Consider the following 24,297-nt stretch of genomic DNA (forward strand, 5'->3'; position numbering starts at 1 on the left):
CCGCGGAGTCACAGCGTTACAAACTCCTACTAATAAAAAAGGTTGTTGTTGTCCTCACTGGAGGTGTCCGCCATGACTGCAAAACGTGAATGATGCGTCAAAGGCTTGAAAGATGAAGAGCAGAGGACCAGAGTCCGGTGGGGGGTTTTCCTACTGCGGAGCCCAAGAACTGCAAACTGATGTGCTTCTCTTTAAAGCGCCCTGCTGGTGTCTTCCACAGTCATGGCAAACCAATGGGACCTCAGGCAAATAAATAAATAAGCACATGTCTGCTGCAGCCTGCTGGTAGGCTCATTAAGACGCTGTCTGTGGGACTGCTTTATGTTGACCAAACATAACAACTGCATACAATACAATGCTGCCATAATAAACAATAATGACTGATAATAATAGACTACAGATCAGAACAGGTGAGAGCAACACAAGATGAGCCACCTGTTATTATTGATGCATTAATAATCAATATTTTAATGCTTCAACAGCTAAAGGTGAAGCTGCGATCATACACTTTACATCCCCTTTTGGCTCATTTAATCTATGATGCATCATACTTTATAAACTGATCATATATGAATGAACTTAATATTAATATTAAGTACTAAGAACTTAATATGGAGCACATGGCTTTAGGTGTCACATGAATACAGTGGAGTATGATATTTCAATCTGAAGTGTAGTGAAAGACAAGTATTAAGTACAATATTTTCTTCATAAATGTAGTGGAGTGGAAGCATAATACAAAAAAAAGTACACAATTTTGTACTGATGTGTAAATAAATGTTACTCCTCATGAATGGTAACATACACAGGCACTGACTCATCCCTGAGAAGATGACTGTTCCTGGCACTTTCCCTCAGTCTGTTTTCCATATTTGCCTCCCTCTCTTTTCCAAACAAATCAACTTCTATTTCAGCAGCACATTTCTGCAGGTTATTCCACCACTCATACATTAGACTTTATCAATTTATTATCCCTTGTGCTTTAATTGCCAACTGATTTTAGTTATTCGGAGTAGACAATCACAGTTCCACTCCGTAGAGATTTTCATCAGTTACAAAAAAAAACCCCACTTCTGATTAATAAGGAACCTGTTGCACTAGTGCAACACATGACAGATGTTGGAGGCATGTTTTCCATCCCCCTGCACCCTCAGACACGGTCTTTGCCTCCCTCTGTGCCTCTGCCACACTGGACTGCAGTGAGGTCCGTCTCCTCCACCTGCGTGCTATTGCAGCACAGCAGGAACGTTACAGTGAGCGTGTCCTGATTATACCCCAGGACAGATGCCAATATCACATTTCCCCAAAACAACCACAGCCTTGCCTTTCCTCTGCATTGGTTAAAGCCATCGCTTTTTTTTTATTACGATAGGTAGCTTTCACAGTAGCAAAGTTGCCCACGATGGACTCTAAGCGAGATAAAGACCAAGGTAAGTTGTGGTGGATAGCTTGTTGCTACGTTGCTATGCTAGCCACTAGCGGCTTCTGCTAGCTAGCTAGCTGTGGATTAAGCTAAGATGTACCTAACAACGTGTTGGTTCGTGACACAACATTTTACGTGTGTCATCATCAGAGAGAAAAAAAGAAAAATGGACAATTACCTTGCCATTAAATAACCCACCCACTTTCATCCGGCTGAATCATCCCCATGAAATCACGCAGCCGGTGCATCACTACGCTCATAGCTAAGATACAGGTAGCTACCAACATTAGCTAACAAGTTAACGTTTACTGGTGGCAAGCTAGCTTAAACACCATCACTTTTCGTGTTAACATATGCTAGATGTGTGTTTGGTGGCTCTTCTTATCCCACCCACCATTTTGTAGTGATGTTACACCACCCTGCCTGCCAGTCTTTAAATATATATACATATATATATATACACATATATAAAGTAAATAAATGAAATCTGTGCTGATGTAGATCTTAAAATATGACAGGATGAAAAAAATATGTAGACGCCAGCATCATTATCTCTGGTTAACCTGATGAGTGTTTTCTTCAGTGTCCTCAGGGAATCAGTGTCTCAGTTGTGGACGCTCATTAAAGAGCATTCATATGTAGTTAGAGCATAGAGTCAGGGACTGATTCTGCCCTTGGGAATTGAAACCAAATATAACTTCCTCAGTTGTTATTCAGGCGTGCAGGGGGCGAGCTCATACCATGACAGACAACAGCACATCTGCCTTTGTGTGTGACCCTTTTTTCCACTGGAGCTGGCAGAGGACAAGCTCAGTGTGCTGCCAGATATGAAATTCATGGTCTGCTTGAATTGGCATTTACAATTTAGAGATGGATGCATGGGTTATTTGTTAGGTCTACCGCAAACAGAACAGACGCAGTGCTTCCAGCAGTGTGCTTTTGCAGCGCTGGCTGTGATAGTGTTGCATATTGAAGAATAGAAAAGTGGACATGGTTTGTCGTGCTGCATTTTTTATATCTCTTGATTCTTTCAGATGCAGACTTTGAGAAGGTGACTGCTGCACTGCTCAAGTCACGTACTGGAGAATTTGATTTGGAGTCAATACTGTTTCTCAAATTGAGAGGTCTAGGTAAGATTTAATTAATATATCGCTATTTGAGCCTTCAAAACTGCATTATTGCCTCTCATGGTTCATTGTTTGTCTTACAGGAATACACGATCTTGGATGCACTGGGGAGTGTATGAATTTAGAGAGACTGGACCTCTCTGGGAATAACATCACAAATTTAGCTCCTCTGGCGTCTCTAAGGCTTCTTTCTGTACTCAATGTGTCCTCCAACAGGATTTCCAATTTAGGTAAGATATCTGGAGTGCTTTATCTCTACAGGAAGTGGATTTTTTAAAATGTAATATTATTGCTTTTGTGATTTCAGAGCCCTTGCGCAGTTGTGAGAGTTTACAGAACTTAAACCTGGCTGGTAATATCATATCCAGGTATTACTATAAATACCAAATGTTTGCCCAAAATTAATAAGAATGTGATAATGTCACTAATTACCATGTTAATTTAATTCTGTACAAACATGAAATAAATTGAATATGTCATTGATGTTAAACATAAAAATATTCTTTTGTAATTGTAGTTTTAAGAGCAATATTCCGATCATCTCATCTGTTTTGTTTTTCAACAGCATTGAGAACATACACTGCCTTCAGTCTTTGAGAAAGCTAGAAAATATCCGTTTTAAAGACAACACTTACAATTACACCAATCCAGGTAATTTTTAGTGATTTTATTTGAAAACAATCCAGCGGATTGAAAATCTTGTTACGTGAACTCACAGCAATTTTGTGTATTTCAGTGTGCAGGAACCCGTCATACAGAAACATAATTCTTGAGATGTTCCCCAACATCAAGGTGCTGGATGGTAAGATTTTTTTATTTTATTTAGTTCTAACATTAACTCTGAAGGGCCGTCCACACCAAGGCAGGCAACTATAACAATATCTATAAATATGTTGTTGTAAAAATCGTCACTCAAAGTAGATGACAGAGTTCACACCACTATAACAACACAGACAGTGGCGATCAATATCCTTGGGATCACTCTCAGAGTGATTTGATGAACGTTGTAATGTTGTAAATTCTTGTAACAGACTGTGAGATTCTCCTAACTCTTCTCGTCTTTGAAGAATTTCGTGAACCCATACCCCATTCAGCAGCAACAGGTCATCAATGTCCATTTTTCTAAGCTGCTGAAGCGGCAGGAGCTTGTTTGGCGCCACTTTTTGCTGAAAGTTCTCGTTCATCAGTGTGGACTCACATCATTATCATTATAGCTATCTTTCTTGCTGTGGATGGCCCCGTGGACTATGTTAAATGTATTTCTGGATTGTTTTTTTTTTGTGTCTGTTTTAATTGTAGGTGAAAGAGTGGTCGGACGTGGGAGTGACCTGTACCAATTATGCAAAGACATAGATGAGACCATTAAAGGTAGATTTAACTTAGAGTCATTGTACCGTGACTGTTATTACACTCCATTGATCAGATTGCGTTCACTTATTGGTTGTAGTGTTCATCTTACATACACTATCTTCCAGTGGCATTACCGATGTGTGTGATGTAGTTGTTGTGCTTGAATCAAAGTTTTCTTGTTCAAGTAAATCATCTCTGAACTGTTCATTTCTCTTTCTATAAATGTCTAGCTGGTTTATACAAGAATGGACAGATTGTTGAACATCCTGATTGCAAACCATGGGTGGAGGATAACTACTGGGAGATAAAGAGATCAAACAATGCCATTATTGAAGAAGCCTATAAACAGTTCAATGGTAAGAGGTTCTCTGCAGGGCCATAGTGTTTTAAATTAAAGTGTTGCATGTGATCTAACAAGTAATCAACTCGACCATGTTGTGTCTTTTTCTGCAGATGTTCTTCATGAATGCAGACTCCTCAACAACAGAGCCACTCACATAATATCTCAAACTGAAAGATCTGTGAGCCTGAAGAAGCAACCAAAGCAGTATGCCATCTGAGCGGAGCTATTTTTTGACACATCGATGTGCAATATTTAGCAACTTGTTGTCGTATGAAACCATGGCTAATGTACTGTAGGTTTTTCAAACTACTAAGCTTTATCCAAATGCTTGATAAGTATCATTGCCAGACACACATGCACTGTATTGCAGTGTGAGGCATTTTTTTGAATTTGTATCGCATCCTATGCATCTGCTAACTGACGATACATGTAAATGGTTTGAAAACCTTTTTCCATACTGACACCCCTCAGTTTGGTTCAAAGATGTCTTTACTTGCACAGTGTGCATTTTGTACCGTGCTGTAGCCTGCATTTATGCCGAGAGCTATGCTGCTGAAAAATTTCTATATGTTTTAAGTAATTAAGAGCTTTTTTTCCATTTTGCATTGCTGGATACTTTTGGGAGTAAATATGTCCCATGCTGTATGCTTTCTTTGTGAGTTGAACTTTTGCAAAATGTGATTGAATGATTGTTTCAGCTGTTTCTACTTGTTTTATATCATAAAGTTTACTATGTGTACAATCAGCTTGTCGAAACTACTGTTTATAAAGATGTATTTCACTGCCTTTGATTTTTACTCATATCTACAAAGCCTAATTTAGGACAACTGATACATGAGTTTCATACAAGCAGAGCCAAAGAGCCTGTGTGTCTTAAGGATGTGGCTGAAGGAAAGAAGAAGCAACCAGCAAAGCCACTTATAGTGGAGTTTGTCCACTCCCAGAAGCAGTCCACTGGCGCCACTTGCAGGTGGTGATCGACCTGTAAAAACTGGGAAGTGTGTGCATTCATAAGATGACTTTGACTCAGGTTTTATGGTGCTTTCAGTAAACTCACAGGCAGTGCCAAGAACAGTTTACGGGAAGATTGAAATAAACATACAGTAAAGGTGAAGGACAACTAAGGTGAATGGTTAAAAATGAGGTGAGGATAAATGTAGAAACATGAGCATTTAAGTAGGAAAATGGGTGCATAGACAATTTAAATTATGTAAATAAGAAAAAACAATGACTAACAACATGCAATTTCTATATATAAATAAAAAGTTTCTGTAAATTGTAATTAAATAGGCCTACAAATAATGCAAAGAAATAAATATTGGATGGGTGATGTAATAGATCACTTAATATACTGGTTATTTAAGCTACAGTAATTGCATCTATACATGTCTATGTACTGTGTGTACAATGTGCAGGGTTTATATTTGCATGATGGGTGTTAAGTGAGGCAAATTATGTGACCAGCATCAATACAGCTGACCAACAATATATCCTTACTCCATTTATGGTAACAGATATCCTTGATTCCTCTGAGATGCCTGCATTTAGTGTTGTTTCTTCATTGTGTAGTAGCGCACTACTACTTGAGATTAATATAAAGTCACTTATGTAATTCTCAGTGTTAATCCCGGAAGTAAGAGCAAATACATGTAAAATTGCTCAGCATTGTAGAAGAAATGAAAAAAACTGCGTGAATGCACATAAAACAGAAAATAATAGAAATATACATGAATTACGACATTCTCCAATATGTAAACGTGTTTAACACGGGAAGAAAATCACCCAGAGCGGAAATCCGCCCTGTGTAGTGGTTTAAGTCAGCTTGACAAGTACTGCTGCTGCTGCTGCTGCTGCTGCATCGACCTTGGCTAGCTCAGGATGGCAGGGAAGGCGTGGAGGTCAGCGGTATGTACGGCAAACATGTGCGATTTCTTCACAAGTACTACACCAAACGCATGTGTAGCATTGTGTTTCTATTCATCGACTTATATCAGGTCGTATGACCGTCGATCACACAGTGAAAAACTGCAGGCAAAGCGGGGACAGTAGCAACCAAGCTAACTAGCTTGTAGTTACTATAGCAACCCGACTCTATGACCTGCTGTTTAGCTAGTTAGCATGCTCTCATATCACTGCATTGTAAGTAAAGTTAATAGCTCATTTCTCACGTTAAAGTTTTTAGTCACATCATGGCAACAAATGTATATGCAATGTCCCTCATCTACAGATTCTTAATCTACTAAAAAAGTGGGGTTTATCGGTCAATGGCAAGGATAAAATCAAGGCACAGGAAGTAAGTTCAGCATACTACCTCGCTGTGTTCAGAAAAGAGCTAAGCTGGCTAGCAATGTTCCTCAGTAGTACTGTCATTCATATCTGTAATGGGCATTTTGTTTGGCCATCTTTTCTAAAGCAGAGCGCATTTGTTAATGTACGTCTGCTGTGCAACTGAGCTTAACTATGTACTGAATCCTATCAGCTGTGCTTCAAAACTAAAGGTGACCTCTTGCTTCCGCTTAATGCTCATCTACAGTAAATTACAACATTCTTGTTTGAGCACTTGACTCCGGCCTATACACTATCCTCTTTTGGGATGAGGGTGTTTATTATCAGCTAAGGCTAATTATTTTGTTGATTGTTTAATACTGAACAAAACCACTGAAAAAATACCTTTTTGGCAAAGCTAACATGCTATTTAACAAGGACTGACAACTCCTGCTGGAGTGTCCTTCGTCAGAATGTCCTTTGCAGATTGCTCCCAGGTCATATCTATCTATCCATCTGTATATCTATGGTGTTCATCCAGACATGAATCCCTTATGTGTTTGATGTAATTGCACTGCTTTTCATGTTCATATAGTTTTACTGCAGCGACCAATGATTGGTATAATGGTAATCAAGAATGCTGTACTGTTAAATGAATGAATGAATGAGTCATTCTTGTGTGATTCTGCTCTTAGTATTTTAACTCCTCCAGTGAGCACAGTAGCAAAAGAAGTTTGATTTTTGCCTGTAAAAATCTGATCCCTTTTAATTGTCAGGTGTCATGTATGGTTGGAGCTTTGAAAAAAGACACCCTACAACCCAGGACGTTCACCCGTGGAGTATGTATCTTTCCTCTAGAGAATTTTGATCTAACTTATTCCTTGAATTTAACTATGACTCTATCTCTAAAGTGCATAATTACACTTGTATCATTGAATGTTATGCCTTTGTTCTGCCTCGCAGATGCACATGGTTACTTTAATCCCTGGTGATGGAATTGGTCCAGAGATCTCATCTGCTGTTATGAAGATATTTGAAGCAGCTAAAGTTAGTTCTGATGAATTACAATCAGAATCATAAATACAACCTTAAAAAGCTGCATAATGTAAGCTGATCTAGTAATTTTGTACATACATCTTTGATCTAGGCACCCATTCAGTGGGAAGAGAGAAATGTTACAGCCATTCAAGGACCGGGTGGCAAGTGGATGATCCCTCCTGATGCCAAAGAATCAATGGACAGGAACAAAATTGGCCTAAAAGGTAGCCTGCTTAATACACTTAGAATTACTTAAAATAAAAATGCCAGAAAGTTAATGATAATAGTGATTTTTTTCTAAGGACCAGTAACTAGTCTATCTATCAATGCCAGTACTGTAGCATTAGCTCAATTTATCCCCACAGCAAACTATGAGATGTGAAGTTTTTGCAATATTGATAATGTCATTGTATCCTTTGTATTGGAAAGAGGTTTTTACAAATATACAAACATGGCACATTGGTTTAGACCGTGTTCCTGCAGAAAAGTATTTTTTTCTTTTTGTGTTGGCAGATGAACTTGTAAATAATTTTGAATTGCTTAATAATACGCAGGTCCTTTAAAGACACCGATAGCTGCTGGCCATCCCTCTATGAACCTACTGCTGAGGAAAACCTTTGACCTCTATGCTAATGTGCGCCCCTGTGTGTCCATTGAGGGCTACAAGACTCCCTACAATGATGTGAACCTGGTCACCATCAGGGAGAACACTGAGGGAGAATACAGTGGGATTGAACATGTGGTATGACCCCTTAACAACACTTTATTTGTCTAGTTGTTGCATTTTATTGATTACAGTTTTGTTTTTTGACCTTTTCATTACTTTTTGCTATGTATAGTTGGGAAGTTTCATTTTCTGTAGATCTAAACATTATATGTCATCGTCTTTTGTTGTTTTTCCAGTCTAGGAATTGATAATCAGAATTACAATAATTTTGTTTTTGGCAAACGCTATTTAAAGTGTAAAGATTTTACCTGAATCTTTATATTTGTATATTTTCAGATTGTTGATGGAGTTGTACAGAGTATTAAGCTCATTACAGAGGAGGCCAGCCAGCGCATCGCAGAGTATGCTTTTGAATATGCCAGAAATAATCAGAGGGCCAGTGTTACGGCTGTTCATAAGGCCAACATTATGTAAGTTGTATTCAATACAAATTACTTGAACTAATTTGCCATGTTAAAGCTGTTTGCTAAAATTAAATGTCTGTCCTCTGTTGGTATTTTTTTTGTTTACAGGCGCATGTCGGATGGGCTTTTCCTACGAAAATGCAGAGAGGCTGCTGAAAAGCACAAAGATGTAAAATTCACTGAGATGTACTTGGATACTGTGTGCCTCAATGTAAGTTCCAATAGCTTTTGTTATGAATTTATTGAGTGTGACTACATGTTTTAGACGGATGTTTTGCTGGATATGTTGCACCTTTAACATTCCTACATAACAGTGGCATTATCGATACCTGTTTTTACAGATGGTACAGGATCCCACACAGTTTGATGTATTAGTGATGCCAAATTTGTACGGAGACATCTTGAGGTAAGATACATGGCATGTTTTCCATTATCCTTGTGCAACATTAAATTGTACCAAATAGCAACAGTTTTACTTTGCCAGAAAATGCATTCACACTCATTGTGTGCCAGTACATACAACTGTGCATTGTATCGTTTTGTTGTACATGATGTAGTCATGTGTGTGTTCAAAATGAGTGTGCGGTGCTGACCTGTTGTGTTAAACCAGACATTATAAAAGACGATAATATGTAGCAATGGCAACATATTTTGGCTAAAGTGAACTTTAACAACCTAACATCAGTGAAAGATAAGGTGACTAATTTGAGGTGAGGACACACAATGGCAAATAGCACCAACATTGTACGAGTTAAAAACTATGCGTCTATGTACATGAAGCCTAATTAGCAAGGTCAAGGTGTACGCACAAGAGTATATCTAAAGGTAACTGTATCTATTACCATTACAGTGATCTTTGTGCTGGACTAATTGGAGGTCTTGGAGTGACTCCTAGTGGAAACATTGGCGCCAATGGTGTTGCCATATTTGAGTCGGTATGTTCTCTTTATGCATCCCATTTCATAGTTACTCCCATATCACCTGTTTGTATCTTTTCAGAAACTTGACATTTATAGAAACATCAAACCAAGATGATGGATTGTGATTAATTTCTCCTGTCAGGTTCATGGAACTGCCCCGGATATAGCAGGAAAGGACATGGCCAACCCCACCGCCTTGCTGCTCAGTGCGGTCATGATGCTGCGGCACATGGGCCTGCATGGCCACGCCAAGAAGATTGAAAGTGGTTGCTTTGACACCATTCGAGAGAAAAAGGTAATCTACTTTTAAAGAAGTGAAGACGTGCAGGTTTGGTTGAATGTTCTCATTCTGATTCTTAATGTGTTTTTTGTTATCTGTCTTCAAGGTTCTGACAAAAGACCTGGGAGGAAACTCAAAGTGCTCAGAGTTCACTGAGGCAATATGTCAAAAAGTGCGGGATATGGACTAAAAGTATACTAATGGAGTCACGAGTCAATTGTTAAACTATGGCTCTTTTTATTTTAGCATGTCATGTTGTATCATGCATGATGCATATTTTACACCAAAATACCTATTTAAAAAGACTCAGGAGTTTGAGATCCTGAATGTTTTATTTTTTATTGCGCTGCACACTCCAAAGCACTGTCTTAAAACTACTGACCAACAGTTACTGGTACGTGATACACATTTTACTTCTAAACTGTTCAATCTATGGTGGATATTGTCTATTTATTGGCTGAATTTGGCCTCTTGTCTAATGTATTGTATTTGTGGATATATTTCACACTAATGTGCTGGAAAAAAATATAGACTAAGGCTTTAATAATGTAAACATAATCAGGCTTCGTTATCGTTAAACTTATAGATGTTTCTAAGTCTGTTTTCCATGTCATACAGTTTTTCTTGCTGCAGATATCACAAATGTATAAAGAAAGATAAATATTACAATGACATCAGTAATGCCAGACTTCTTATTCAGTGTTATGCAAATGACTCTTGTGGGTGTCATAAGCCCTGTCAGCTACAATGAAGGTGACCTCAATGGAGGTCTGTGATTAGATTCCTTGTGAAAGTAATGTCTATGTTTATATCCAAATTGGTATAAACCAAACACTGATTACCACCAAATGTTAACATAATATACAGGGTTAGATCCTGTCATGCCAGTAACTGGTATGCTTTTAAAGTAGTAAAAATAAATTGTTGACTGGAGACGAAAAGGAATTAGAAACAAATATTTCAGCCTATGTGAAGAGATTATTGTCATAACAAGTATTAACTATTTAAAACTTGATCTTGATTTCCTCTTAAATATTATTTAAATAAATTAAATATGGTCTATTATTTATGCGTTTTGTACACAAGTAATATAATTAAATTCCAAGCACGTCCAGAAGAATGAGATATGCAAGTGACTATTGATTTTCATACTAAACATACTACACAGTCATTTCTCTTGGAACATGAAACTATTCTTGATAGATACTCTCTATGACGTCGTGGTACATCTTCAACACAACGGGGCGATGAAGCTTCATTGTGGGACCTGTAACAAGAAGACAACACATTGAGCAATAGTTAGTGGTCTCAAAATTGTATGACTTTCAATGCAAAAAGCATAATCTGTTTTAGTAAATAACGTTGTCTACTGGATGTTCTGCTAAATTTACCCAGCTCTCCTCCAGAAACAGAAAAGTCCTTTCTTAAAATGGTCCACTTTTGAATGCGTTGAGCATTAGAGGTGGCTGCAGAGTTGACTCTGTTGATTCCCTCTTGAATTGCACGGTACACTTCTTTGTCTTTTCCTCCAATTATGTCAGATACTTCGGTTGCTTGGCTGCCCAGCTGTTGGCAAAACTCCACGGCCTCCACACTCAGCTCCTCTGTCGGCTCCATTGTCTCTGTATTGCTGCAACACTGGAACACAATTAAAGTCCTGGAATTGTAGTTCCACATAAATCATGATACATTGAGATAATGGACAATTGCAGTAATGTCAACTTAGTTTAATTGCTTCACCTTATTTATACTTCCTGGTTTGTTACAAATCATTAGGAAGCTTGAGAGGAGGAGGAAATAAAAACAGCACAAGGATACAACAGTTGCATTCAGAGAATACAGTACAGCATACCATTTTCCATTATCTGGATGAAAATTAATGTCAGATTACCTTTAGGGTCAGAAGCATTGACAAGAATTTCCTCTTGTCCCCAATAAGCATAGCATTGCTGATGATGGGTAGCTCCTTCTTCACTGCTTCCTCAATGGGAACAGGTGGAACATTCTCCCCTCCGGCTGTGATGATCAACTCTGAATAGACAGAGAGGACATCCTGACATTACAGCTGATTATCTCTCATAATAATAATAATAAACTTTATTTATATAGCAGTTTCAAAATGAGGTTTACAAAGTGTGTTATAGTGTAAAAACAAAGTGTTAATCATAAAACCATAAAAATAAGAGTGGTCAATAAAACCTCATAAAATAAGCAATTGCATAAAAAATTTAATAACAATAAAATAGAAAACAACAAAGCAAATGGCTTATGAGATGTCCCAGTGGTGGTATGTAAATAGTAAATAAATTCAAAACCAAGCACTGAACCCTGAGGAACCCCACAATGCAACCCAGAGGAGGCAGACCAACAGTCACTAATGCCAACACAGAAAGTTCTGTCTGTAAAGTACAACTTAAAACACTCAAGGATCGCTGATGCCTACCCACTGCTCTAGACAGGACAAGAGGATGGTGTGACCCACTGAGAGCAAGTAGTACTCAAATGGAGGGACATCTAGCTTCAGCAGCTAAAAGTAAGTCATTCTTAACTTAGAGAGGGGCAGATAATGGAGAATGGATAATGGAGCCGTATTTTCTGTATGGAACAACATGTTCTCAAATGAGGGTCATGTACAGAACATGAACTGGCAAAGTAAGACAAGCAATATTCTTACTATAGCCTCATTTGCCTAAATAGCTCTACCTTTTATTCTCCCTGTGATGTACAAGAAACCTTCTTCGTCTATCTTCCCCAGGTCTCCAGAGTGCAGCCATCCATCTTCATCCAAAGCTTCCCTCATTTTGTCGTCCATATTGAGGAAACCCATGAAAATGTTACGTCCCCAAAAGCAAATTTCACCTGTTCCCTCAGAGTCTACGTGGGCCATTTTGTATAGACAGCCAGGCACCACCTTACCACAGCTTTGTCAGAGAAGAAAATATTTTTTCATTCACAAGATTAAAAGCACTTAAGCCAAACTTTACATACAATAGTTATGGCCTTTGCATTTTTACCTTGGCAGTTTGTAAGCTTTGGGACCTGACATAAAGTGAGGTCCTGTGCTCTCACTCATTCCATATGCCTCATACAACCGGATGTTCAGGCCTAGGAAAAACTGCACTGTTTCAGTACTTATCGGTGCTGCTCCAGAGAAGAACTTTTGACAGCAAGACAGGCCAAGCTCCGCCCGAAGCTTCTGCAGCACAAGGCTGTCAGCAACGGAAAAGAGGAATGGTTTCTCATCCCTAAAAAAAAAATCAACATAATTAATTACATATTTAGGTTTTTTTCATGCGATCATTTAAATCCCCAAATTTGCAAAATTCAAGCTTCATCAGCACTTACTTTTGCATACACTTTTGATTGGCTCCCAGGCTGACTGACATTGCCCACGACACCAGTTTCCTTTTCACGTATCCACACTCACTAATCCCCTGTTTGATCTTCTCCATCATCTTCTCCCAAACACGTGGGACACCCATGTGAGATGTAGGGCAAACTTCCCGCAGTGTTGTTACCAGGCTTCCCTACATACAGAGTTTAAAATGATGAAAACTGCCTATTCACAATTTTTTTCTTTTAAGGCCTGATGTCAGACCATTAAGATACAATATCAACATTTTCTATGATCTGGGCATTTTTATTTACCTTTAAGGCATCTGGCTGTGCAAAGTATACCAGCTCACCCCACTGGATGCCTGTCCAGAGGTCATAGATCTGAGCGGCGATGTGGCTGAGAGGCAGGTAGCTCACTAGGGACTCCTGTTTAGTGTCGGCCGACTGCATTTCCCCGACTCTGCTGGCGTGATTGGCAGTCCATGTGATCTGAATATTCATCACAGATTAAGAGAGGAGCCTTGATTACTTTTTTTCTGCTTTTGCCTACTATCTAATAATGTGCCTATAAGTTAGAACAGCGTCTGACTCTGAATAACTACAGATTAACAGTAGCCACACGGAAGTTTACATTGTCATGACTGAGCATGACTCCCTTGGGCTTGCTCGTGGTGCCAGACGTGTAAATCAGGACGCAGCATTGGTTGGCTCTCTGGCTGCTGATAATGTCATCCACTTCTTTCTCAGAAACATCCAGAGCCAGCTCCATGAACTCCTCCCACTATTACAAAAACAGCAACATACAGCATCATAGCCTGTCACTGTGACCCGTACCATTTCATGTGGTGGCAGCAGGACTTACAGAGTAAAGATTGGGTATCTTCTGCTGGGGTTGTCCGCTGTACTGCACTATGGCTTTCAAATCGGGCAGCCTGTGACGAATCTATAGTATCAAGAGTTACAAATTTACCACAGCATGTTTTGCATGTTGGTAAAGACCTTTATATATTTAAATAAGTACCTGCAGGATTTTATCCAATTGCTTTTGGTTTTCCACCACAATAATGTTGGCTTTGGACTCAAGAGCCACATAGTGACAAGCCTCTGGTGAGTTTGTGGCATAAATTCCTGTCATTATCCCCCTGTATGAAGGATTAGGGTCATTATTACCACAGGAGAAAGAAACAAGTTAGTGAATGTGTCATTGCAGCAGGAGCATGTGACAAACAAAAGAAACGATAACTTCACAATAAGAACTATACGTTGTATTTGGGTATCTACACAGGTAGAGGCTTTTTGAGGTCAGTGCTTGGTGTAATGCAGGTCTGGTTGTTGTTACTGTGTATTTCTCACCCGGCCATGATGGCACCAACTCCAGAGAAGAACCACTCTGCTGAATTGAATCCTAGTATTGCCACTCCATGGAATCGCTCTAAACCAAGCTGCACACATTAACAAACTTTTTTGTCTTTACATTTTTACAAATCTCACCATTGATAGTACGCAATATTTGGCAGTTAGTATATGCACTTCAGACAATAAGTTCTCTTTTTTGTATAAAATACCTTTATAAAGCTCTTGGCTGCTCTCCGGCAGAATTGATAATACTCTAAGAAAGTTATTTTTTCCCATTTGTTGTTCTTCTTGCTGGCGAGTGCATACATGTTGCCATATTTTTCAACTGAGGCTTTGAACATTTGGTGAACTGTGATAGGTTCCTCTGGACATCCTTCGTCTATCCTCAGTCTTACTGAGCCTTTAGTGTCAGTGGTCCAAAGAGAATGAGCTGGAGCAAGAGACGTGCCAGCAAACTCCTCTTGTATGTTCTTCTTTCCTGGAATGAGGGCAAAAGCAAATCTGAAAAACAAACCTAGTCCTTCCCACAGATGAATGAAAGCGGTATGTGTTATTCAGTATTATTCAGAACCAGCAGTGTCTGCTGATGAAGGACTTCTACCATGACACCAGCACCACAGTGGATCCTCTCATTCAGCAGACCAGTGTGCACATAACTCACCTATAGAGGAATGCTCTTCCCTCTCTGTCTGCTCGTGTGCCATAGACTCCTGAGCACTGCAACACACAGAGGAAACATGGGCTCCTAACAGCTCATATACACTCCACCTCACTTTGTGGCAAAGGTTTGGACTGTTGTTTTCATTTCATCACATGGGTCTAATTTTCAGCTGCATTGTTTATCCAACACAATGTCAGGCGTTTGGCACGGCTGAAGCCCTATGGCTTTGTTTGACTGAGCATATTCAATGAAAGCTGAAAAGACTGCTCTCTCACACATTAAAACTATTATTTTGATGTGTAGTATGTTTTATTTAACCAAAGAATTTAAAGTAAAGGTTGCCAACCTTCTTCCCACATATTCTGTAAACTGCCAAATGAGACGACATTGACTTTCAGCTTCCATTCCTTATGTATATTCATAGAGTGTGGGAGAGGGCCATTTTAATACAAAGTGGACAGGAACAGCCATTGAACAACTTGGGTTAAAATGTTCGATACAGACAATGGGATTTGCATGCTAAGAGGTGAATCGGGTTCATTTAACCGTAATCGAAAAGTATTGTAACTTTCCCCCACAGCTTAATTAAAAAACATACAGATGAACTTGAAAGAATATTTGGTGTAGTTTAATGTGACTATAGTATCTGCTCTCCCTCCTCCGTAAAGAAAGAAAAAAAATGGGGGGAAAAAAAGTAATTTTAGGTTGCTTACTTGGTCTGAAGTTGATCATCTTCTTTCTCTTCGTCAGGGAATTCCATACTGTTAGCTGAAGATCTCCTGGTAGTCAGGTTCTGTAGGACCAAGCCTCCGGATTTCCTAAAAAAAAAGACACTTTTCCAAATCTGACGAATGTGAAACACAGAATTGTCTCTTGCAGGACAAGTGCACCAGCAACTGGTAAAGTAAAACGACTTGAAGTCCAGCAAGCCCTGTGAAATTGTTAATGGTTGCGAAACAAGTCAGAAAGGCCATGTGTGCGCTCACTCACTCAAGACCATGTCCAGAATTTAAATGAGCTCGATCTTTTCACATGTAAAACAGTTTATTATCCTCCCTTAAATCACATACAGAAAGTTAAAACCCAAGTTACAGTAATACTACACGTATGTCACCTTCAACCAAGATTATATCTGATAGGAATTATTATAAATGCCTAATATTTGAGTTGAGTATTCCAGAGATTGATCACTTAGGTTTAAGTATCACTTAGAAAACCTCAGTTCACTCAAAGCGCTTTGATACTTTTCAATCATTTTGGAGTTCTCTTATATTACCCAATCAAGGTAACAACTGCAGCTCATACATTGTGGAGTTATACAATCATCAACTGCAATCATTGGTGTGTAATATTCCTGGCTGTTATGTGACGGTGCAGGACCCTGTGAGCAAGTGGAGGAATACTGAACTTTCTCCTATTCAGTTAGAAGTTAGTGCAGTGTGGGAGAAACCTAAGCCCAGGGATCAGTGGCTATTTTCACACTTTATTCCTTCCACCAAGTTATTTCCAGTGCTCTCCTTAAAATCATCTAAGCTGTCATAAAATGTATCTAAGTCCATTTACTCATGTACTGTACCTACGTAAAGTTTTGAGGTACTTTACCTGAGTATTTCCATTTTATGTTACTATATACTTACACTTAAACTACACTATAATTCCTAGGCAAATATTATGCCACTATATTTATTTGATTTATTGACTATATATGTTGCAGGTATACATTATTCATGTACTTATTCATGTTATTCATATACTATTATTATTATTATTACCATTATAAATAAAATTAAAACAAAGATTTCAGAGCAGACTGGTGTTTCAAGATGTGCTGTTCAGGCTCTTTTGAAGAAGCACAAAGAAACAGGCAACATTAAGGACTGTAGACGCCGTGGTCAGCTAAGAACACTTAGCAGATGAAAGACACATTATTCTTCCTTCCCTTTGAAATGGGAAGATGTCCAGCAGTGCCATCAGCTCAGAACTAGCAGAAACCAGTGGGACCCAGGTACACCCATCTATTGTCCAGAGAAGTCTGGCCAGAAGTGGTCTTCATGGAAGAATTGCGGCCAAAAAGCCAAACCTCCGATTTGAAATATTTGGCTTTAGCAGAAGACAGTTTGTTCACTGAAGGGCTGGAGAGCGGTACAATGAGTGTCTGCAGGCAACAGTGAAGTCTGGGGCTTCATTTCTGCAAATGGAGTTGGAGATTTTGTCAGGATTAATAGTGTCCTCAATGCTGAGAAATACAGGCAGATACTTCTCCATCATGCAAAACCATCAGGGGGCCGTCTGATTGGCCCCAACTTCATTCTGCAGCAGGACAACGACTCCAAACATACAAGCAATGTCATCAGGAACTATCTTCAGCGTTAAGAAGAACAAGGAGTCCTGGAAGTGATGGTGTGGCCCCCACAGAGCGCTGATCTCAACATCATCGAGTCTGTCTGGGATCACATGAAGAGACAGAAGGATCAGAGGCAGCCGACATCCACAGAAGATCTGTGGTTAGTTGTCCAACATGTTTGGAACAACCGACCTTCTGAGTTCCTGCAAGAACTGTGTGCAAGTGTACCGAGAACAACTGATGCTGGTTTGAAGGCAAAGGGTGGTCACACCAAATACTGGTTTTACATTTTTCTTCTGTAGACATTTATATTTTATATTTTCACAAGTATTCTTACTTTGCAGCATTTCCTCATACCAGCCTAAAACCTTTGCACAGTTATATTGGGCTGATCTGTCAGACTCCAACACCCCTTCCCTCCCCCAGTCCTCTTTCCTTATACAGCCCACATGCTCACATGCTCTCTGGTCTTTTCTAGACTCAGTCCCAGCCTACGGTACATCCGGTCCCTCTGCTGCTCAGACCTCTCCAGAAAGTTCTCCACCGTGCAGAGACTATAAAGCCGGCCATCTTCCCCCTCCAGCCTCAGAGTAAGTCGAGCGAAAGCTGGGACTCCATCATCACCTGGTCAGTAAGTACACAGTACATAATGTGACATGAGAGAATGTGCAGCTCTTAGACGCTTAACAGTGTTATTCAGGCTCAACGTGATAAGAGCTACCGTGGCACATGCTTGACATGAATTGCCATTGAAGCACACGTGTAGCTGTGATAACGTTTCCTCGCGGTTTATGTATTATTATTTTAATGTGTTTACGCTTACGTCAGTGGGCTAGCATGGAGTTTCAGGCAGCTAATGTTAGCTAATGTTAATTCTACATCCTTGGCATGTGGCTGCTTCGCTGCCCGCAGCACAGGCTCCTCTCATTAGTCACAGTTTTATGTAACAATGCTCATGTTTTTGTTTTTTTTTTTCCCCCCCTGGTTTATGTTGTTGTAGGTCGTCACCATGGTTCACGAAACCGGTTTCTACGATCTCCTGGGTGTCGAGCCCAAATCCTCAGCAGAGGAAATCAAGAAAGCCTACAGAAAGCTGGCTCTGAAATATCACCCCGACAAGAACCCCAGTGAAGGAGAGAGGGTGAGTTATGCTCATGGGTGGTGGTGGTGGAGACCTTTAGGGTGCCCCTGTGGCCCGTTATGGACTGGGCTCTTTCTAATTATAAACTGCACACATGGTTGAATTGACAGAGGAACTTTCTGGAAAGATCTAGTAGCTTCTCAGTATAGACACCTCCTGACACTGTGGTGAAATACCTCAGGCTACAATGTTGGGAGGCCGTGGAATTAATGTTTAAAATACATTTAAATGTGTAGACTGTTTCTTAATATTAAACCCTCATGTAACCAACCTACATTTTCTCAACTAACTCTCACATATCATTGAAATTCTTCACCAATTTTTCAATCAGTTTGTTCCTAATGACTTGGTGTTATCGTTTTTTTTAGTAAATGGAACTAATTGTTGAGTTCATGTTTGACACAGGTCCTTATTTAAAGTAGCACACACTAATCAATGAGGGAAGGTGCATTCTGAAGGAGACAGACACACAGATGCAGCAGACAATGCAGCAGATTTCCTGATTTCCTAAAGTCCAGATGACATTAATTACATGAATAATAATCAACATAAGTAATTGTGTTTTGAGAGGTTTGCTGTGATGGTCGCTTCACAGTAGTTAATTCTTTGGGTTAAATATTTTGGTGGGATGGTTTACACATTACATATGCTAGACGTGCACATATAGTGTCATTATCATAAAATATGCTGATAATGTACATCAAGTAATCAAATAGTAATGATGTAGACTATAAGTCAGGAAACATGAAACCACAATTGTTATTGATAAAAAGCTTTAAATGCAATCTTGTTTTCAAAAGTGCCTGCATGGTTTTTGTTTTACTTCCCACAGTTCAAGCTTATATCGCAAGCATATGAGGTGCTGTCAAATCCAGAGAAGAGATCGTTGTATGACCAAGGAGGAGAACAAGCGATAAAAGAGGGAGGCATGAGTGGAGGGTCCTCCCCAATGGACATTTTCAACATGTTCTTTGGTGGTGGAGGAAGGATGCAGAGAGAGAGAAGAGGTAAGACATTTTATTAGTCTCATTTGTACTAAAGCAACAGGCTGTTTAAACTGATATATTTAAATATCTATAGCTTATATAACTAAAAAAATATGTGTTATTTCTTGTAGGGAAGAATGTCGTCCATCAGCTCTCTGTTACACTGGAGGAGATGTACAAAGGCTCCACCAGGAAGCTTGCACTTCAGAAGAATGTCATTTGTGAAAAATGTGAAGGTACATCACACTGTGTTGTTGTTGTTGTTTTTAAAATCCCACATACATAAAAAATATTGAAATTAAAATGACATCCTGTTTATTACAGGTTATGGTGGTAAGAAGGGCGCCTTGGAGAAATGCTCAAATTGCAAAGGAAAAGGAGTACAAATCAAAGTGCAACAGATTGGGCCAGGCATGATTCAGCAGATCCAAAGCATGTGCTCTGAATGCCAGGGACAGGGTGAGAAATTTAACTCAAAGGACCGCTGCAAGAGCTGCAATGGACAGAAAGTAGAACGCAAAAAGAAAATTATTGAAATTCATATTGACAAAGGTACGTTTTTGTTTTCTTTCCCCCACATGATACTTGTTTTTTTTTTTAATTGTAGTAAATACCACAGACTAAACTGAAGATGAATGTGTTTTGCAGGTATGAAAGACAGTCAGAAAATTTCATTCCACGGAGAAGGCGACCAGGAACCTGGACTGGAGCCTGGGGATGTAGTCATTGTGCTGGATCAAAAGGATCACCCCGTTTTCCAGAGACAGGAAGATAATTTGATAATGAAGATGAACATCAAACTTGTTGAGGCCTTATGTGGTTTCAGGAAGACCATTGAAACGTTAGACGGCAGAACGATCGTCATCAACTCACAGCCAGGTAGTGATTGAGATCACCAGAGGGGTGTTCTACGAAGCAAGATTAGTGGGTTAGTTAGGGAGGTTTGAACCTCAATAAGGGTTTTCAATGACACAGACGTGACTATCTTTAACCTGGCTGGATCACTGTGCCAACTTTGGCTGCAAATTTAACCTGTGGAGTTATGGAAGTGAAAACTGTATGCAGTACATTCTCAAGAAAAAATGACATGCATTCAGTTGGTGATGCAGAAAATCTGTAAATATCACACACTAGTCATATACTACTATACTATACTGCAGACCTGTGAGTCAGGTTTCTATGCTTGATCATGATCTGCTGCAAAGTCCATGGAACACTGCTGGTATTGCAGCTAATAGAAGCAGATTAGAAGACTGATCAATCGATATTAATCGTAGATGACATCCAAACAGCCAAATTAATTTCACTTAGATTTGGCAAAAAATTAAAGTAATTTTCATGTATCCTTCATTACGCGACACTGTCAGACCGTAATGCACCTCCTACAGAGTACAACATTTAAATCTGTTGTATCAAGTTAGAAGTTAAAGTGCTCTGAATGTGCAGCTGCAACATCAGGTCCACGTTGGTCCATTAAATAAAGCCCGAGTTAACTGAGACACTTGATCATCACCATTGTCAGACCTGTTAACTCCGATGGCAAGTTCAGGTTTTTTCGAGCCAGCTCACACAAAGAAAGCTTGGCTGTGTAGAACTTGCTTCGCAGTACACCCCTGCTAGGCACCTGCACTGACTTGTTCTGGTTATTGTGGTTGACAATATTTGTAATGAAAATTTCACGAGCATCTGTCTTTTTATCAACAGGTGAAGTAATCAAACAGGGGGACCTCAAATGTGTCGAAAACGAGGGCATGCCAATTTACAGGGATCCCTGTGAGAGGGGACAGCTTTTCATTCAGTTTGAGGTAAAGATTTCACGAGAGTGACACAACTTTGGATTAAAATGCTTTTATCGGATTCTTGCATTTCATTTTTTTAATTTCTCCCGCAGGTGGAATTCCCAGATAAACACTGGCTCCCAGAGCATCTCATGTTCCAGCTGGAAAGGCTGCTTCCTCCCAGGGAGGACGTCATGATTTCTGATGACGTGGAAGAGGTGGAACTGTGCGAGGTGGATGTGCAGAGACAAGAGAGGAACTACAGCAGGGAAGTTTATGAGGAAGATGACGAGAGTCCCAGAGGCGGAGTGCAATGCCAGACACAGTGATCGTAGTCATTGAAAGTACTGTTGTAGTGCGCTTGGGGTTTTGTGGTGTTTTTTGTTGTTGTTTTTGTTTGTTTTTTTGAAGGACATACCTTCAAAATACTGTTTTCACAAAGTAATGCAAAGTTTAAAGCTGTTGTCAATTCCATCTTTAGTGTGAGTGGCGCACTCATTTCACATTTTATTTGTGCTCTCCAAGTTATCAAAAACTGTATTTTGGTGTTACTGTCCTATATCTTATCTATTTAAGAAGCATGTCTTTTATATGTATATCTTTCCTAAGAAATCTATGGCACAAATGTTTTCTTTTCATTCAGAAAGGACTGCGTGTATGCTTTCTGTGAAGGTAATTTCGGTCATGACAAACATTTTTGATTACTTCTCATTAAAAAAAAAAATCCCATAATACTTCAACTTTATTAACAGCTGTCTTTATTGGCTTATTAAGATTTCACTTAAAATATCTTGAATGTTAAAAAATTCTACTAATTTATAAATTGATCATAAAAGTTGAACCTCTGTACAGTGTCATTAGTGAATGCACAGCTACATTGTAATCACTTGAAACAGCATGGCTTAATTAGACATGATTAAAGGTGCAGTCCCTTTTTAGTGTTGCTTTCTCCTGAAGGAGCAACCTGTAAAAAGCAAAAGTGAAAGTCAGACAAGCCTTCTACTTACAAATTAGGGATGTGTACAGCTTAAAGTAGTGATACTTTCTGACTAAATGCCATTATTAGCATCACTAGTAATGTAAGTGTTCTGTGGATGTTTTACCCTCTGTAAGTCTGGCCTTTCCTCCTTTTGGCTGGCACAACACAGTTGCACATCCCACACAGAGGACCACTGTCTGTGCATGGCTAAACACAGTGGTGATCTTGTAGCAGCCTGCAAAAAATACAGTATCTAACTGTGAACAAACAACAGGCCCAACATATAAAGCTATAAATGTACTCAAGGTTAGTTTTCATGCATGGCCTGTATGTAATGTGATGAAAAAGAGCAAACAAATGGCTTAAAATACTCTCATCAAGCCTTAAGTGCACCTATATTTGCTCTTCATGCATGTATCACATGTCCAGGAGCACTTTAATCTATTTATATACCTGGGCACTTCACGTCCATGAAGTAAGAGTTGGGACTCTGGACAAGTCTTTTCTTCTTGTGTTGTCTTCTCTCGAGGTCAATGGAGGGGTGGAGGAAGTCTTTAGCCAGCTGGAAAAGAATAATAAAAAAAAAAAAAATTCAGATTGGACATTTAATTTTTAGTTTTATATAACATTAGACCTGAGCCAGGTTCACGAAATCAAGTTAGAGCAACCGTGACTTTTACAGGATTATATCAAGCTATTTATGGCACAATATTTTTCAGATTTCTCCATTACTTGCAATCGCTTTAATAGTTACAACGCCACTCCTGTGATAAAGAAGTCGTTCGTGTATCTACAGACAACACGACAGATGAGTTCACATAGTAGCTAACATATTTGCGATACCATGAACTATGGAAAAAACACTGCGCCATAAGTTAAATTAAAACAAATAAAGTAAAATTAGTGTAAATGAAAGTGAAAGAAAGCACAAGAGGAAAACGTTAAGGCCAAGACTATTTCTTGGCCCCAGTCTACTCCGCTGCTGGGATACGGTTGGGTTTCAGGAAGTAGCCGTGGCCCGTGTGCCACACAGGGCTAACATAATGCTAGCTAGGTTAGCTTCGTCTCCATGTGCTGCCGCTGCAGCACATCAACAAACACAACTTTTCACACCGAGGACTCAGCTGCACCGAGTGACAGCGGGGACGTGACAGCAAAAAAAACACGAACAAACGCCAGCAGCGTTGTGTGCTGACCCTGACAAAACAAATGACTAGAGGAAAACTTACAGGCATTTTCACTGCGCTGGGCTTTCTTTGCTGCGCATACGTGTGCTGGTTGGACAACAACAGGTCTGGGCTGCAGCAGCAGGATCTGTCAGACCTGCAGGGGGGAGCTGCGACATCACCGGATACTCTGAGCTACATACTTTAAAAACTTTAGGAAGACCTTCAGTGAAGCTTTGAGGACAGCTAGGCCAGAGAAATAAAAAATAGTAGTGCTGAGGATGCAACTGTAATTGCAATATATTTTAAAAAAAAACAATCAAAACTCACCTCTTCAGAACTATGTATAATATGTTCTGTATGTTTAATTTAATATATGTATACTGCTTTTAATGTGTATTTTTCACGTTTTGTAAAGTGGCTTTGAGTTTCTACAAAAGATCAATAATAATAATGATAATAATAATAATATGAACAGAATAACAGAATAAATGTCATCCTCTCATTAACTACTTAAGTTAAAAAAAAAAAAAAAAGGATATATTTTTTAAGGATATATTTCAACTTTTTATGATATTAATCTATAAAACATTTTGTGTAGCCTGCCTCTAAGCTTTCATGCTTTTTGGGTTTAGAGCATTAAGCTTAGGTAACAATTTTTTTTTTTTTTTAC

At 39.2% G+C, this 24,297-nt stretch overlaps 5 protein-coding genes across 6 annotated transcripts; 3 read left to right on the forward strand and 2 right to left on the reverse strand.

The window, feature by feature from the left end:
• Positions 1-1,249: 1,249 nt before the first annotated feature.
• On the forward strand, positions 1,250-4,897 carry lrrc61 (leucine rich repeat containing 61). Its single transcript, XM_070830796.1, has 9 exons — positions 1,250-1,430; positions 2,458-2,553; positions 2,634-2,780; positions 2,858-2,918; positions 3,116-3,201; positions 3,287-3,352; positions 3,850-3,918; positions 4,131-4,256; positions 4,354-4,897. The coding sequence occupies exons 1-9, from the start codon at positions 1,403-1,405 to the stop codon at positions 4,458-4,460; spliced, it is 786 nt and encodes a 261-aa protein (XP_070686897.1). The 5' UTR covers positions 1,250-1,402; the 3' UTR covers positions 4,461-4,897.
• Positions 4,898-5,695: 798 nt separating this feature from the next.
• acsbg1 (acyl-CoA synthetase bubblegum family member 1) lies at positions 5,696-18,305 on the reverse strand. The gene is made up of 17 exons (XM_070830504.1): positions 18,296-18,305; positions 18,024-18,198; positions 15,944-16,048; positions 15,231-15,286; positions 14,779-15,047; positions 14,567-14,655; positions 14,235-14,355; positions 14,076-14,156; positions 13,845-13,994; positions 13,526-13,702; positions 13,223-13,404; positions 12,892-13,122; positions 12,581-12,798; positions 11,769-11,908; positions 11,269-11,515; positions 11,077-11,144; positions 5,696-5,782 (listed from the first exon to the last, which is right to left on the reverse strand). Exons 1-17 carry the CDS (start codon positions 18,303-18,305, stop codon positions 5,696-5,698), a joined length of 2,406 nt encoding a protein of 801 aa, XP_070686605.1.
• On the forward strand, positions 6,059-10,606 carry idh3a (isocitrate dehydrogenase (NAD(+)) 3 catalytic subunit alpha). Its single transcript, XM_070830795.1, has 11 exons — positions 6,059-6,148; positions 7,285-7,347; positions 7,472-7,555; positions 7,656-7,770; positions 8,101-8,288; positions 8,550-8,683; positions 8,786-8,888; positions 9,019-9,083; positions 9,528-9,612; positions 9,740-9,892; positions 9,984-10,606. The coding sequence occupies exons 1-11, from the start codon at positions 6,122-6,124 to the stop codon at positions 10,065-10,067; spliced, it is 1,101 nt and encodes a 366-aa protein (XP_070686896.1). The 5' UTR covers positions 6,059-6,121; the 3' UTR covers positions 10,068-10,606.
• dnaja (DnaJ heat shock protein family (Hsp40) member A) lies at positions 18,186-22,235 on the forward strand. Of its 2 annotated transcripts, none has more exons than XM_070830314.1 (8): positions 18,186-18,201; positions 18,575-18,715; positions 19,548-19,722; positions 19,833-19,937; positions 20,026-20,253; positions 20,350-20,580; positions 21,406-21,506; positions 21,593-22,235. In XM_070830314.1, the coding sequence occupies exons 2-8, from the start codon at positions 18,584-18,586 to the stop codon at positions 21,806-21,808; spliced, it is 1,188 nt and encodes a 395-aa protein (XP_070686415.1). In that variant the 5' UTR covers positions 18,186-18,201; positions 18,575-18,583; the 3' UTR covers positions 21,809-22,235. The 2 variants fall into 2 exon arrangements, with proteins under 2 accessions (XP_070686415.1, XP_070686414.1); XM_070830313.1 differs by having other exon boundaries at positions 18,191-18,205.
• On the reverse strand, positions 22,220-23,800 carry rps27l (ribosomal protein S27 like). Its single transcript, XM_070830317.1, has 4 exons — positions 23,688-23,800; positions 22,912-23,020; positions 22,583-22,693; positions 22,220-22,443 (listed from the first exon to the last, which is right to left on the reverse strand). The coding sequence occupies exons 1-4, from the start codon at positions 23,691-23,693 to the stop codon at positions 22,415-22,417; spliced, it is 255 nt and encodes an 84-aa protein (XP_070686418.1). The 5' UTR covers positions 23,694-23,800; the 3' UTR covers positions 22,220-22,414.
• Between the last annotated feature and the right edge of the window lie 497 nt (positions 23,801-24,297).

This window comes from Pempheris klunzingeri, chromosome 5 (genome assembly GCF_042242105.1).
Source record: "Pempheris klunzingeri isolate RE-2024b chromosome 5, fPemKlu1.hap1, whole genome shotgun sequence".
NCBI classification, from domain to species: Eukaryota; Metazoa; Chordata; class Actinopteri; order Acropomatiformes; family Pempheridae; genus Pempheris; species Pempheris klunzingeri.

What these genes read in the sequence shown, in the direction of transcription:
- dnaja (XM_070830314.1), top strand. Translation starts at nt 18,584, where the DNA reads ATGGTTCACGAAACCGGTTTCTACGATCTCCTGGGTGTCGAGCCCAAA. An exon ending in GATGCAGAGAGAGAGAAGAG is followed by an intron (nt 19,723 to 19,832) that starts GTAAGACATTTT and finishes TATTTCTTGTAG; the next exon opens with GGAAGAATGTCGTCCATCAG. An exon ending in TGAAATTCATATTGACAAAG is followed by an intron (nt 20,254 to 20,349) that starts GTACGTTTTTGT and finishes TGTGTTTTGCAG; the next exon opens with GTATGAAAGACAGTCAGAAA.
- lrrc61 (XM_070830796.1), top strand. Translation starts at nt 1,403, where the DNA reads ATGGACTCTAAGCGAGATAAAGACCAAG. An exon ending in TCTCAAATTGAGAGGTCTAG is followed by an intron (nt 2,554 to 2,633) that starts GTAAGATTTAAT and finishes TTTGTCTTACAG; the next exon opens with GAATACACGATCTTGGATGC. An exon ending in AGCCTATAAACAGTTCAATG is followed by an intron (nt 4,257 to 4,353) that starts GTAAGAGGTTCT and finishes CTTTTTCTGCAG; the next exon opens with ATGTTCTTCATGAATGCAGA.
- acsbg1 (XM_070830504.1), bottom strand. An exon ending in AATTGGATAAAATCCTGCAG is followed by an intron (nt 14,157 to 14,234) that starts GTACTTATTTAA and finishes TTGATACTATAG; the next exon opens with ATTCGTCACAGGCTGCCCGA. An exon ending in ACGTCATAGAGAGTATCTAT is followed by an intron (nt 5,783 to 11,076) that starts CAAGAATAGTTT and finishes ACACTAAATGCA; the next exon opens with GGCATCTCAGAGGAATCAAG.
- idh3a (XM_070830795.1), top strand. Translation starts at nt 6,122, where the DNA reads ATGGCAGGGAAGGCGTGGAGGTCAGCG. An exon ending in TGGATACTGTGTGCCTCAAT is followed by an intron (nt 8,889 to 9,018) that starts GTAAGTTCCAAT and finishes CTGTTTTTACAG; the next exon opens with ATGGTACAGGATCCCACACA. An exon ending in GTGTTGCCATATTTGAGTCG is followed by an intron (nt 9,613 to 9,739) that starts GTATGTTCTCTT and finishes TTCTCCTGTCAG; the next exon opens with GTTCATGGAACTGCCCCGGA.
- rps27l (XM_070830317.1), bottom strand. An exon ending in CATGGACGTGAAGTGCCCAG is followed by an intron (nt 22,694 to 22,911) that starts GTATATAAATAG and finishes TATTTTTTGCAG; the next exon opens with GCTGCTACAAGATCACCACT. An exon ending in AAAGGCCAGACTTACAGAGG is followed by an intron (nt 22,444 to 22,582) that starts GTAAAACATCCA and finishes TGCTTTTTACAG; the next exon opens with GTTGCTCCTTCAGGAGAAAG.